The sequence below is a fragment of the Cajanus cajan genome, chromosome 6 (assembly GCF_000230855.2).
Source record: "Cajanus cajan strain Asha chromosome 6, NIPB_CcT2T_4, whole genome shotgun sequence".
Classification (NCBI taxonomy): domain Eukaryota; kingdom Viridiplantae; phylum Streptophyta; class Magnoliopsida; order Fabales; family Fabaceae; genus Cajanus; species Cajanus cajan.
The window spans coordinates 36147292-36162576 of NC_138522.1; the positions used below are offsets into that span (position 1 = coordinate 36147292).

The window sequence follows — 15285 nt, forward strand, 5'->3', positions numbered from 1 at the left end:
AAAGGCTAAACTCATGCAATAAAAACATAAATTAAACTTATAGACGATTTTTGTTTGCAAAAATGACGCTATGAAAAGGCCATTTATGTAAATTAGAGGGAAGAACATGACAAAAAAAATTGAAGTAAAAGATGAAAGACAAATATCGGCAAGTACAACCCTAAACACATGCAATAAAAACACAAATGAAAACTACACATGATTTTTGTTTCGAAAAACGACGCTATGATCGGCCATGAATGTAAATCAGAGGAAAGAAGATGAGAAAAAAAATTTACAAAAACAAGTTGAAAGACAAATATCACCAACTATTGGAAAACCCTAAACACATGCAATAACAATATAAATGAAACTTAAAAACAATTTTTGTTTGGAAAAACGACGCTATGATCGGCCATGTATGTAAATAAGAGGGAAGAAGATGACAAAAAAAAAATTTACAATAAAAAGTTGAAAGACAAATATCTCCAACAGCTGGAAATCCCTAAACACAGGCAATAACAACATAAATGAAACTTACAAAGGATTTTTATTTGGAGGAACAGTGTTATCATCAGCCATGTATGTAGATGAGAGAGAAGAAGATGAGAGAGTTTTACTTTTTAGATGAAGAAGATGAAAGGGAACAATTTTACATTTATTTGTCTCTGATGCAAATAAACCGTCAGTCTTATATTTTACAAGCGGTGAGTAATGATTACTCTCCGAAGAATGCAATAAAGGGGTTCACCTTTTTTATGACGATAATATATAATATATAAAAATTTAATTATATTTAATGTAGTCATTGGAAATGATGAATCTGTGCAAGAAAAGTGGCAGTAGTCATGCCAGCACAGTACGAATGAAGGTAGCACAGCAATTATGATATACGGCATTGATAGTGATACACTGATACTGCCATGGGTTTATTGAATTGAAGAAGAAATGAAGCAACTTGCGACGTCTTAAGTGAGGAACTGAGGATACAAAATTTTGTTCGAATGAGTGAGAATTACTGATATATTTAAATGATATTAATTAAATAATTTTAATGAAATAATTTATTAATTTAATTAAAAATAAGTGTTTATTTTTTTTTATTTAACAATGTCATAAAATAAAGTTTGTTTGATATTTTTCCTTTCAAATAAAAATATTCATTTAAGTGTGTGATGTTAAACGGTTAGTGTGTGTTTGGTTTACCATCAAAAATCGTTGTTTTTAACGAAAACGTAAAAACACGCTTTCCAAAGCACCAAATGACAAAGCAATAATTTGGATCATTCACGTTTAACGGCCGTTTGTGACTTTTTAACAATAAAACAAAGATTCTGAGAATATGTTACTTCTCAGTTTGGTGCTTTGGAATGTGTGTTTGCTCCGTTTAACGAAATTCAACGATAAACCAAACATGCTCTTAATAATTGGACAATATACGATTAATATGTTTTTTGGTTGTATTTACTAGTAAGTCAGTTAAAATAAAGTTTATAATTATTATAATTAAAAGATAAATATATAAATTTTAATTAAAAAAATTATAAAATATTAATTTAAAAAAATTTAATTTAAATATTTACTTTAAATTTAATGATAGATAAAAATTACAAATTTAATAACTGAATATATAATTTACACTTTTACCCTTGGATTGAAAATGAGTATAATATTATTTATTGTAAATAATAATAATTACAATAAAATTATATTAATAGGTATAATTTAAAAAAAAATAATGATAAGAATAATAATAAATATTAAAAAAATAATAAGAATCATAATAAATAATAATGATACTAATTATAATAAATAATATTAATATTAATAAAAATAAAAGTGTTATTATTTTAATTTTATAAACACATATTATTTTATTTTTTTTATATTTTCACTTTTTGATATCAATATTTAAATAATAGAAATTTTTTTAATATAAAAAATATGTACAATAAACCTTAAAAATAGATAAACAAACTTTAATATATATAAAAGTGAGAAGATAGAAATATTAATATTTAATTTTCATATTTAACTTATATTTAATTTATATATATATAAATTAAATCTTAAATAAAAAAAAATATATATATATATATATATTAAATATTAAATATTTAATATATATATATATATAAATTAAATATTAATATTAAATAATTATATTTAATTTAAGGTATTATATATTAAATATTAATATTTTATATATATATATATATATGAAAAAGAGTATTAAATAATAATTATTTATTAAGTAGTTAATGTGGCCAGAACGGCCCGTTTCAAAAGTGGAACGACCCGTTCTGGACTCATTTCCTGTCCCAAAATTTGCTACCTAGAACGGCCCGTTCGAAATTTAATATTTTCTTATTTAAATATGTAAACTTATAATATGTTAACCTACTAGGCCACTACAATGCAAATGCATACCTTCAATAATATAAATTAATTCATTTAGGATGTGTTATATATACACTAAAATATAATATAAAAATAATAAAAGAAATACTAATAATACACTTTTAGTTACAATCTTTTAAATACACTTTTTTATTAATTAAAATTTATTAAAAAAACAATTTGGTAGATTGTATATATTATTTAATAATTTTTTCTTATGGTAATTTAAGATCAATAATTTATATTATAACACAATTATTTTTATCTATTGATAATTTATTTTAAAAATATTAAAATTTAATTAATTCAAAAACAAAGATGAAATTAATTAGATAAAAGGTTAAGAAAAATGTTAAAATTGTTTCTCAAAAAACAATTTTAAAAAACATTCTTATGTAAAATAGTATTTCAGATTTAATAAATAGAAGTTAATTGAAATGGAAAATTAATATATGAAAAAGAAAACGTTAGATTTAGATGTTAAGTTGTAATCACTGAGTCCTTTTTCCTTATGAAGATCCTCGAATGTCGGTTACCAAAATTTGTGGTCATCCAAACGAGCACTACTTTATAATTTGTCTTTCTTTCATACTTTTGACTGTGAATTTATTTCATATGACAATGATATTGAGTTTAATTTATTGCATAATCGATTATGTATGTACATAATCGATTATGTATGTACATAATTGATTATGCAGCGCATAATCGATTATGCTCATATATAATCGATTATGCATTGATATAATCGATTTTGGCTCAGTATAATCGATTATGTCAGCCCATAATCGATTATGCACCATGCATAATCGATTATGATGGTAGTATATTTTTTTTTCAATTTTTAATGTCTTTTCAGGTTTTGGGCAGGGTATTTATGGGTTTTTACAAATCTTACGTGGCTTTCTTCTCGTTTTTTTCGCTTTTGTGCGAGGATGGCAACAACGCTTCTTCCCCCTTTTCTTCGCCTTTCCATCGTTGCAAATTACCGGAAACAAACACCCATTTTCTTCGTCTTTCCTTCTTCGTAAATAGTAAATCACTGGATGTAAACAGGGGTTTAATTCTGTAAATTAAATGATTAATAAACCATGCTGACGTTGAACTTCGATTTTGTAATAGAATAACATATATTAATAAATTTTAAACAACATATGTATATATAACATTTAATTTGAATATTTAAACGTAAGAAAGTTAGTACCAATAACTTTATTCAACCAATGCAATAAAAAATAAGTATAATGCATAACATTTTTGAATACTACGTACACACGTATATATTAAACATAAAATATTGAAATTTGTCCAATTAAAGATGATTCATACCAACTTGCAAATTTAATTGATTTAATGGTTTATTATCTACCTATGTATGTACCTCATTTAATCTACTAATTAACCATGTACCTATGTAGTGGTTAATCATTGTATTTTTTGTTTTATTTATTTTATTTAGTTCTTAATTAAGTATCTATCCATCTATGTAGTGATTAATCATTGTATTTTTTATTTAAATTATTTAATTTAGTTGTTAATTAAGTATGTATCCATCTATGTACAGATTAATCATTGTATTTTTTATTTTAATTATTTTATTTAGTTGTTAATTAACTATCTATCCATGTATGTAGTCATTAATCATTGTATTTTTCATTTTAATTATTTAATTTAGTTATTAATTAAGTATCTATCCATCTATGTAGCTCATTTAATCTACTAATTAATCACACACACACATATAAATGTATGAGGGGTCATCACGGTAATAATTTTTTTTTGGAAACGAAGTTAAATGTTGGAAGTGGTTGCATTTGGTAAAGTATTTGGACCAACTCAACACATGTAGCAGGCATGTGAAGATACACGACCTGTGATGTAACAACTGAACCCATGTACCAGGCATGTGAGGATACACGACCTGTCATGTAACGTCACCTATACGATTCTCGTGCAGGGATACTATCATTATTAGGGATACTATCATTATTAAGGCAGATTTTGGGTCGGTGTTAGATGCCTTGTAAAAGCTACAAATTCTTGCTTCTTGTTTTTTTGCTTGGCAAAGTCAGATTTGACGTTTACATTATTGGGACGATGCATCATTATTGTAAATCACAAAATTCTGACACCAGAATCAAATATTTATGATTTTGCAGAATATTATCCTTGAGTTACGAAAACAAAAACTGGTAATTGTGCACAGGTAATAAATTCAACGTTAAAGCCATTTTGCTTTTTCTTAAAGCCATTTTCGTTTGTGGGAGTTAGTTTTCGTTTCTGTGTTCATTACTGCTTTCTCTCATGGCTAACATAGACAACATCAAAGAATCATTTGAAGTTTTACTTCGAAAAGGAGAGGTTTTTCATTTTAAACTATTACTATCTCATTTTGTTATCATTTGTTCGTATTGCAAAATATACTAATATTTATTTGGTTGTTATTTTTTGGTTGCATTGAAGACGAAGATTAAAGTCCCCATGTTTTTCATGCAAAAATGGGGTCATGAAATTAATGACAAAGTCTTTGTTGAAGACAACAATAGCAGAATCATAGCAACCGACGTTGAGCGAACGGTTACAAATGGAAAGATGACTACTTTTTTTATCAACGGAATCGCAGAAGTTATAGATAACTTTTGTACTCATGGAACATGCAATGCTCATTTTGATTACATCGACTACAACCATTTCATAAGTTATTTCATTCCATTGCCTCCTTTTCCAATAGACGAAGACAAACTCCATGATAGACTAAATAGTGAAGGCAAAATTGTTGGTTGGGAAACCATAGTGACAGATACTTATCTGAAAGGAGCTTTGGTAAGTTTGACTTTCGTTGTTAATTTGATGAAGCATTAATAATTAATAAATTTATTACATACTTAATTATTTTCATTTTATTGAATAAAAAAAAATTAGCCCATTCCCGTTGATATTAGGAGAAATGAGTTTCTTGGAGAAGAGAATAGTCAAAGACACGTTGATATTGTACTTCCAAGTGGTAGACAATTAAGGTGGTCACTCTTAAACTACAAATATCAGACTTTATTTGGGAGTGGGTGGTATGAGTTTGCAAGAAATAACGACTTAGTTGATGGGGACTTGTTGATTTTTGATAAAGTTAAAGGAGAAAGCAAGATATACCTATCTGTTGAAGAACATCGCGGATAAGGTGCAATATAGTCAAATTCGTTTCATTAACCATTATGAAATAAACCTATGAACAATACTAATACTTGATATTTTTTAATTTTCAGGTAGTTGATCAGGCAATTACTTTGACACATTTTGGACATTTATTGTTCATTCATTTAAAATGTGATCAGGGGGGAATTTTTATTTTTAAATTGAACAAGTAAGTAGGTTTTAAGGGTTATTGTAAGCATATTAACCGTAATCATTTGTTCCTAAATACTGAATGTGTTCATCTTAATGTAGATGTTTTCTTATGATATAGTTGTATCTATGTGACGGATGACTAAAATCTATGTATATATTTTGTATGTTGTTTTTCATTATTTATAATTTTAAACATATTATCAGTATTTGTTATGGATGTGGTTTATTTGTTATTTATTGTAGCCAAAGTGATGTATTTTTGATGTTGTTAAATTTATTTTATAAGGTCATTCATTAATGAGTTGATTATGTTGATTACTTGATTTGATGAATAAGGCATTTTGTTATGTAATTAATTTTAAAAAAATTGCTTTATATGATATCAGCACTTTTAAAGTATTGAATAAGCCATTTTTTTAATGAAGTTGTTCGTTGAAATTGCACTGAAAAAATATATAATATCAAATGTATAATATAAAATATTAAATTGATATAATATAATATATAGTAAAGAAATTGCAATTCATAATATGTTTAATAAATGAATACATCATCCTAAACATTAAAATACATAAAATAATGTAACAAGAGCATAAAAATAATAAAATTACATTAAACTTAGGTTGAAAGCAATGTCTCTTCACACACTATCATTTCGTGCTCATATTGCGTCACATGGCCAAAATTCCTATATTGTAAGGTCTCATCTATTGCATTCCATGTGCCGAAAAGTCTCGTTTCATTGTTGACAAATAAAATTGAATCATCTGAAGAACATGCTGGCAACATAAATCCTGGAAACTCATTACCGACTTGCATAGATGTCAACTTAGTCCAAGACGTGTCGACACCATATTCTTTCATTTCCCATATCTCGACCATGTAGTCCCAGCTTTCATCGCGCAGGACAGTACAAAATGCCAAACAATCTCTTATAATTCTCAAACAACAAAGACTATAGTCCTCTAACTTAACTTCAGTAGGAATATTTAGTTGATAAAATTTTGACTCAATTAAATTATAAGCCAAAATAACATCAACATTCCTTTCCCAGTTGGAAGCAATCCAGTGAAGACAATCGCCAAAATAGAGTCCCATACTTCCCTGATGAACAGAAATACAAGAATAGGTAATTGTCAAAAGGGAGTCATCTTGGAAATCCCTTCATGAAGCACCATTCACATAATACACGACTGCGCGATGAGATGGATCACATTTACTAAGATAAATTTGAACCACAACATAATTGTCTTCAGATCGGTCATAACCAAATCCGTAGTAGTTCAGACCAAAATAATCACCACAGATTTTCATTATAGTACGTGGACATGGAAAAAAAGAACGAGTAAACCCGGTTGAGGGATTCCAAATGAAGAAGTATGTAGGAAGCCAAATAAGTATCATGCCCCTGCATGTACCAATAATTTTCATGTACGCATTGGAGTAGGTCATTGGGTACGGAAGAATGCAACTTGCGTCTGCAGCAAGAAGAGGCTTGCTTGCGTCTACGGATAGTACTTCTTTGAGGAAACATGAAAAGAACATAACCTTTTTCACGATTTTGGATTCTTTGTAGTTCCTTTTTGCGAAGTCAGATTGGGCAAACAAAGAAAACCAAAGTTTACACACGACTTTGGCTCTGCACACGGATTTGACGCATGCCCGAACAAAACTTTCAACTATTAACTCGATTGGAAGTGCCATTTTTCAGGGTGATTCTACTATAAATAATGACCGTACAATTTTTGTTGTGCAGTAAAGCAATGATGACTAACAAACCCATTTGGTCATATTTATACGAAAAATGACATACGAAGAGTTATATCTATACTACAAGTCGCATCCCCATACCGACGTCTCTTCCCAATAACTGCACCTCCCTTGGCTCCTTGGCTCCCACGTCCGGTAGATTACAACCGTTAATTTTAATTTGCAGCCATTTTATTTAATTTTAATGAGTGCTTTGTTTTAAGTGGATTTAAGTGGAGTATAAATTATATGTATAAAAACAGTTGGACGTTTATTTATTGATTGTATGTAATAGTTTTGTACTTCACAGTTTTCAAGAAAACTTAAAATTGTTGGATTCAAATCCTGATTGAGGCTAAATTCTTCTGATGTTGTATACAATAATAGACTAGTTGAAGTATACATTTCGTGATGTTGTATACAGATTTATTAAAATATTTAAAAATTAATGAAGACCGTTAATTTTTTAAATATATGTAATGATATTAATCCATGTTTGAGCCAAGACTCATGGAAGTCTTACAATCACATTTTTATATGTTGCTTCGCTGATCAACCATATAATACATATGTTGACCATAGAACGTACCTTGAAGGAAATTAGTTTCGACTTACATGGCTACAATAATACACAAATTATTTCGTAAACAGAAATGACTAGTTGAAATTGATTTAAACGAAATTAATAACAACGTACATGGTTGTAGGTTCATAAGGTTGTCCATAAGTTACACACATAAGGTCCCCAGACAAGTGCAACAAAAAATTGGTTTTACAAAAGAAAAACAAAATATAACAACATTGTGTAGGTAGGGTGCAATGGTTGGCCCAAATGAAGAACATTACAAAACCAATCAAAAAAAAAAAAAGGGGACAACATAAAGAGTTGATACAAAAGTTAGGAAATAACAAGTGTATTTCTATTTTGCTGCAAATTTTTCCAATTTGTGGCAGCTAGTTTGATAACCTCATCTTTGTTGGTGTTGTAAGAGTGGAGAACCAAAGACAATGCCAATTGCATTCTTGTTTTGTTGTTCACCTAATACACAAATGTAAACCAATTAATATAAGCATTATTGTACATGGGTTGAATTTTAAAAATAATAGGTTAGTAAGAAGATAATTACTTTGATTTTGTAATCATCAGACCAACCAGAATCCATCATCCATTTGGCAACCCAAACGCCACAATCATTTCTATAAAATAAAAGAAATTGAATGTTTACATTTTGTTGTTTAATGGTAAAAAAAAAAAAGAAATGATGTAATAAATATTAAACAATTAAATGTGGGTTACGAATGAGCATCTTGTTAGCCAATGTTATGTGGCACAATCACAGGAAAATCAGAAATTTGTGGCTTTTTTGTAAACGTGTATTGGTAAAAAGAATCATGCAACAAGATTTCTTCAAGATACAATGCCTGCAAGGTAAAAATTTTAAAAATAAAGTATTAGTTAGTTGGAGATAACAATTTCATATAAAAAAAATCATATTGTTTGTTTTAGACATCATAAAGTACCACTTTTTTAACTAGTCTTTTTCTAGCACCAAATCTTTGTGGGTCTGGTTTGGAATCCAACATGAGTAGTTTTGCCTCCTTTACATCAACGACCAATAGAAACCAGTGCGAATTCATATCATTTAGTGGAACAAATATCTAAATTTAAAACAACATATTCATCAGTACATTGTTAGCAAGTGAAAAAGGTGGTTAGCTTGAAATAAACATTATTAAATACACGAGTTCACCTTCAAAATGTTGTCCATCTTCCCCGTGAAGTCCTTTTGATAATAATGCATTAGAGTGTCTGGTGGTGTAGTCGAAGCCATCACATATTGCTATGAAAATATCAAAAATAAAAAAAAAGGTTTGAAGTTATTGAATGCTAGTAGTGTTCATTGAGATATGGAGAAAATAATAGTTGTTTCAAAAGGTTTTTACCGCAAAGGTTGTTGGGAAGTACCAAAATGAAGCATCTACAGAAATGGCTCGTTGATTATGTGTGAGCATGCATACTAGCAAGTTAAGGACCTACATGATATCATTAAAAATAAATAATAAAAAGAGAAAATCAGTTATTATATGGTAAACAACATGGGTGAAACAAAAAAGTGCCTCTTGATCAAGTAGACCCCTTGGTAGAAGGGTTTTCAGAGTTTCCCTATCCCCAACTGTGTTCCAAATTGTTGTTACAATGATTTCTTTCCTGGAAAATTGGCCAAAAAATTTTTGTTAAAATGTCAAGAAAGGAAATGAAAAGTTTGGTAACACTAAGAAAAATACCCATTTAGTTCATTATGTTTGTTTGTCCCAAAAACATAAGCTGCAACAGCGGCTTGAACATCATCCAAAACCATATCGGGTGGTGGTCGAAATGTCATCGGTATCCACTATAAATTTAGTTATGCAAAGGAGAACAATGGTTATTATTATAAATATTAAAAAAATATATAAGATAAAGTAATACAAATTATGATATTACCTTTGGTATTTCAATGGTTGCTTTGACTCCATCAAACCTACCACTGTGCAAGGGTTCCATATCTACGAAGAGTCTAAAATTCTTACCAGTAATCGTGTTTGAGAATAACCTTTTTTTCAGGCTATCGGTTTTGATAAATTCCTTTTTCTGACTACTTTTCATTTTTTTTAACTTTTTTGTTGAGGAAGACGCGCCTGATGTTTGGCGTACTTTGGTGAAAGAAACATGTGGTTCATGTGTAACAGTCTCACGTGCGTACGGTGTTTGATGACATTTTTGCATCAGTAAGGGACTTTGGGGAGCAACAATGCTAGTAAGGTTTTTCAATCCATTAATAACTAACTCCATACATGACGCTAGCCTACATACTTTTTCTGCTATACCATCCTGATACACAAAGTTTTACTTGTAAGGCAAAAAGTTATTTGTTGATTCGACTTCGTAAAAAAAATTAAATAATATTCGAAACCTGCATAGATGACTTGTCTTGGTTGTTGCATTTTGAGATGTCTGCACCAGATTTGTGTGAGTTGGTCTCTTTATCAGGAAAGTCCAAATTTGGAATGCTCTCTACAAAGCTGTTAATAAATGACAAAAACGAAAATTTGGATTATTACTTTAAATAAGGCCACAATGATTGAAAAAGATAATGCATGTGCATGTGCATGAGCAGTATTAAATGTAATATTAGGTATTCATAACAGTTGTAGGGAATCATTTAAGAAAAACAAAATATATGGTAGTTATGTAAACTACAATACACAACTGAAAGGTATAACAAAATTAAAGTGGATAACGAAAATTATTTGTTATGAGTTGAAATACTATTTTACCTAGAGGAAATCTCGATAAGTTCCTTCATTTTAGGCAATTTTTTGCTACGCGTGCAAATGGTTGGATTTTGTGTTACGGTTGGCTTCCTCTGAGTTTTTTTTTTTTGTATTGGGACACCATTTGGGTTTTGTGGTTGGTATCACAAGGAGGTGGAAATTAGGAGAGGTCGGTTTTTTTGGTAAGAATGGTTTATAATGCATGTATGCTGACCGTAATAAATAAACATTTAAAATTTTATAATTAATTTTTAAATTGAAAAAAAATGAAATCATAGCAAGAATAAATAAAAAACAAATTCAGTATACATTATGGTTGCGGGACAATCTATGCGCATTGAATGTGGGTGACTAACATGTGACAATGGTGAAGTGGATGTGGGTTTTGATGAGGCTCAGGAGATTTGACGAAAGCTTCCAGTATAAGTTTGTGTGGTATGCATAAAGCAAAATTAAATTTGATTGACATGAAATGTGACTTGGTATGAATACCCAATTCGAATGACAGTTGGGCACATATGTGGCTTAGGGATAGGGAATATGAGAAGTGAGAATGGAGAAATAATAATACACTATTCCAAAGTTAGTAAAGGACATCCGTGGCTTATACTTCCATGCAAGGTCCGTCACTCTCAGAATTCTGAGAAAGATTACTAAATTTTGACATGTCTATTACTGTACTACATGTTAGGTGAGGATAATGTTAACTTTGTTGCTACACATAGTAATAAAACTACAACATATTTGTAAGTCAAAAATTAGTAACTATGATAATTTTGTTATAATGATAATTATTAAATAAGGTTCATTTATAAATTGTTAATTAATAATTAATTATCAATAAATAAAAAAATTTAAGTTTAGAATAATATTAATAAAATAAAATTTCAATTAACTTAATGTATGTAAGTTTGAGTGACATTTAAAAATAATTATGTATGAGTAGTTTTTTATTTTTTTTGCAGGATTTTGTTTGGTTTCCCAATATACCCTCCTTTCCCCCGTGTTGCATTCGTTTTGTTGGTGGTTTATGAGGTTGTTGTTGTACCTTAGTAGTATTCTATATGTTTTTCTCATCAGTTTGAAACATTTGGCAAACTAAAAAAGCAATGATGGTCACATGTTGTGTACTCGGGAACCCCAAACCACAGGTGTAATCTATTGAATGTCACATTAATATGCATAGAGCCGAATATACTTCCATCGTTGCAGGCATTGAGTGACATATTTTTATTTCAAAGATTTCGTAATCTTTGCAGGAGATTTGGGTTCATTTATTATGGCTTACTGAGTACTTCATTAGTCAGTAAATATATGTTTGTCAAACATTTTGGTTTGTGTTAATTATAACAATGTAATAATAATAATAAAATGTTATTATAAAATGTATGTGTGTTGATTTATTATACATTGATTATATATAAAAATATTATCTAAATATATATATATATATATAATATTTTATAGTTTATATTTTATTTGATGCATAAAAAAATATTAATATACATTATTCGATTTTTTTTTCCTTGTAGTAAATGATTGTATTTGTAGTTTTTATTATTTACCAAATTATATACTATATATTTGTAACAACGGTTATATATATAATAAATTCATATATGATATAAATTAATATATATTATAAATTAACAGATATACATATATTATGTAATTAATAATATATAAATAAAATCATTAAATATTGGATTTTACGTGGTTTTTAAGTGACCGTAAATGGTCTTTTATTTTGAATTGAAAGGTGTAAATTATCTAACATTATTTTTTATTATTATTATATATCATATAAAAAAAATATATAAAGTTATTTTCTAATTGAATGGGTATTTTATGGTTACAAGTTAATGTAAATATAAATAATTAAGTGACGGATAAAAAAGTGTTAGTATATTTATATATTATTTAATTTAAATATTGAATATAAATTTATATAATTTAATTAAATGATATATACAAATGATATTCAGTTAACATAATATTAGTGACATCATAATATTAATAAAGTTCGAGAAACACACCAAGATAGGTAACATGAACTAAACACTTAACACGACTTAATAAAAAAAAAAAAAGAGAAATGCAAATAACAAAAAAAACTTGTCCCAGTAGATGTGCATGTGAGCAACCCTCATTCATGTGCTAGCTTTTGACTTGAAAGAAGTCGAACTTTTTCGGTTAAGATGGCTAACTCCATCTGTAGTTCTAATTTTTCGTCCACCAATTTTTGCAATTGCGTTTCAAGATTCTTCACATTGTAATAGTTATAGTCCCGAATGCATTTTCCAGTTGTTGCAAGCAGACGACGAAGCAAACATGCTGCAACATCTTCCCGAGCATCGTACCCCTTCTCTGCAAATTTTCCAAGACAAACATGAGTCCCAAGGTCTCCATGCTCAAGGGTTCCACAGTATCTAGTACATTGAATTCCATGTATAGTCTTCACATCATACATAGTGTATACTGGCTGACTGTAGTGAAGTAGGCTACATATGTGGGATAAAAGTTGCTCCATGCATTGTTGCACAACAAACACATCAGAACCGATATCTATTGCAACATCGCCCTGGTGACACCCTATTTGACGTTACAAGTTAATAAATCGAAGTAATGAGCCAAAAAAAAAATTAAAAAAAATATGCGACAATATAGATGACAAAAATGGTTATTTTGAATGACCATCAAAAATTTTCTCTCACCATGCCATTGTGATGACGCCATGCCGACTGGATCTTCCATCTTCGGACGAAAAGGTTGATTACCACTGGATTCTTCGCCGGTGGTATGGTTAGTACAGTACCTTATCCACTCCGACAGTGCTTCTTCGTAACTTGCATATGATCTATGTCTGTTTCCCTTAAACCCGCTTACTTGAGCGTCACATTCCGCCCATGAAGAGTAAATGCCTGGGTTGCGTCCTTGGAAAACTACGTAAAACTTTTGGATAGTACTCTTGTCACCCATTTAGGCGAAAATGATGGCCAACATTGTATCCTTGTCCCATATATTGCGTAGTCATATGGGGGAATTTTTTTCTAAAATTACATTTTTTTAATTAATATATACAGACCTCGACCTGTAGGCATATTGTATGTTTGAAATTAAACTTTTTATATTTTTATAAGTATTTATTTATTATTATTAATAAAATTAATAAATAAAATAATGTACATAGTTATATATATATATAATATAAATAATATTTTAAAATAATTATAGTTTTATTAAATATTAATTTTGTTTCATAAAAATTATTTAAGAAATAATAAAAAAATAATGGTCAACAAAAATAATATTTTTTTAATTTTTAAAATGAAAGGGTATAATGGTCAACAAAAAGTGGAGACCAAGGTGGTTACTAAAAGAAGTATTCCATTTATATATTAGTATAGATAAGTCTTAATTCATCATACAAAATTAAATACAAATCATGATAAAAGTCTAAAATAAAAATTTCCAATATACCATCATACAAAATTCATTACAAATTTAACTTAAATTTTTATTGTAAAAAAATTGGTGGCTTGGTGGGCCCCCCGGGCCACGACGGGTTTAGCCCGGGTGGGCCAGGTCAAAGTGGGCCGGGTTGACATATATCCACCTATTATAAAAATTCAATTTTTTTTTGCCCAACCCGGCCCGTTTTTAAGGTGGGCCGGGTTGGCCCACGGGTCCCACCCCACTTTGACAGCTCTACATACGATGTATTAGTTGTGTATCCTCCTCGTCTCCAGTAGGGTGACCAACACGATATGCATCTGTGACATTGGGCATATGTAATTTCTGATACGATATTGGAATTCAATGATTGTAGCGTTCATGATATTAATTATGTTTCGTTAATGAATATTGAGATTTCCTATTGTGATTTTTTTATGAATGTGTTATTTTCTAACGATATGTTTCTCTGTTCGTTTTTAGGTGAGGAAGATTTCATACTGACATGTCGGGTGAAAGGATTTACATTTTGAAATTTTATTTTATTTGGATTTTTTTCTTCTTCATCAATTATAGTTGTAAACTTATATTTTTTAATTTTTTTTTAAATTATTTGGATTTTGAAAGTATGTGAAACATTTTAGGCCAGTTTGTAAAATTATTCCATAATTTTTTTTTATATTATAAGTATGTGGAGATTCGTCAAAGTTAGTTAATTCTCATTGTTGAATGTTATAGGTCAGGATGGCAACTACATGTCTAACAAATTTGGATCCTCTCCTGCAATATTCCCTCTCTAGCATCTCTCCTGCAACATTAATATAGTCATTAGATATATCTAATGGCTCAAATTTAATCATTTATAAAGTTATATTAATTATAAGAATAAATTTAAGTTATTAGATATATGTAGGTAGTGTCTGTTTCCATCCATTTACTGTTCACGAGCAACGAAAGGCGAACAAAATTGTTGTTTCTTTCCCGTGATTTTCATTATTATTTATTATTATTTATTATTATTTTCATTTTTATTAATACTATTATTAT

The 15285-nt window shown here is 28.9% G+C and overlaps 1 protein-coding gene across 1 annotated transcript; it reads right to left on the reverse strand.

The window, feature by feature from the left end:
• Positions 1–12931: 12931 nt before the first annotated feature.
• LOC145958675 (ribonuclease H-like) lies at positions 12932–13764 on the reverse strand. Its single transcript, XM_083076184.1, has 2 exons — positions 13500–13764; positions 12932–13377 (listed from the first exon to the last, which is right to left on the reverse strand). The coding sequence occupies exons 1-2, from the start codon at positions 13762–13764 to the stop codon at positions 12932–12934; spliced, it is 711 nt and encodes a 236-aa protein (XP_082932310.1).
• Positions 13765–15285: the final 1521 nt, after the last annotated feature.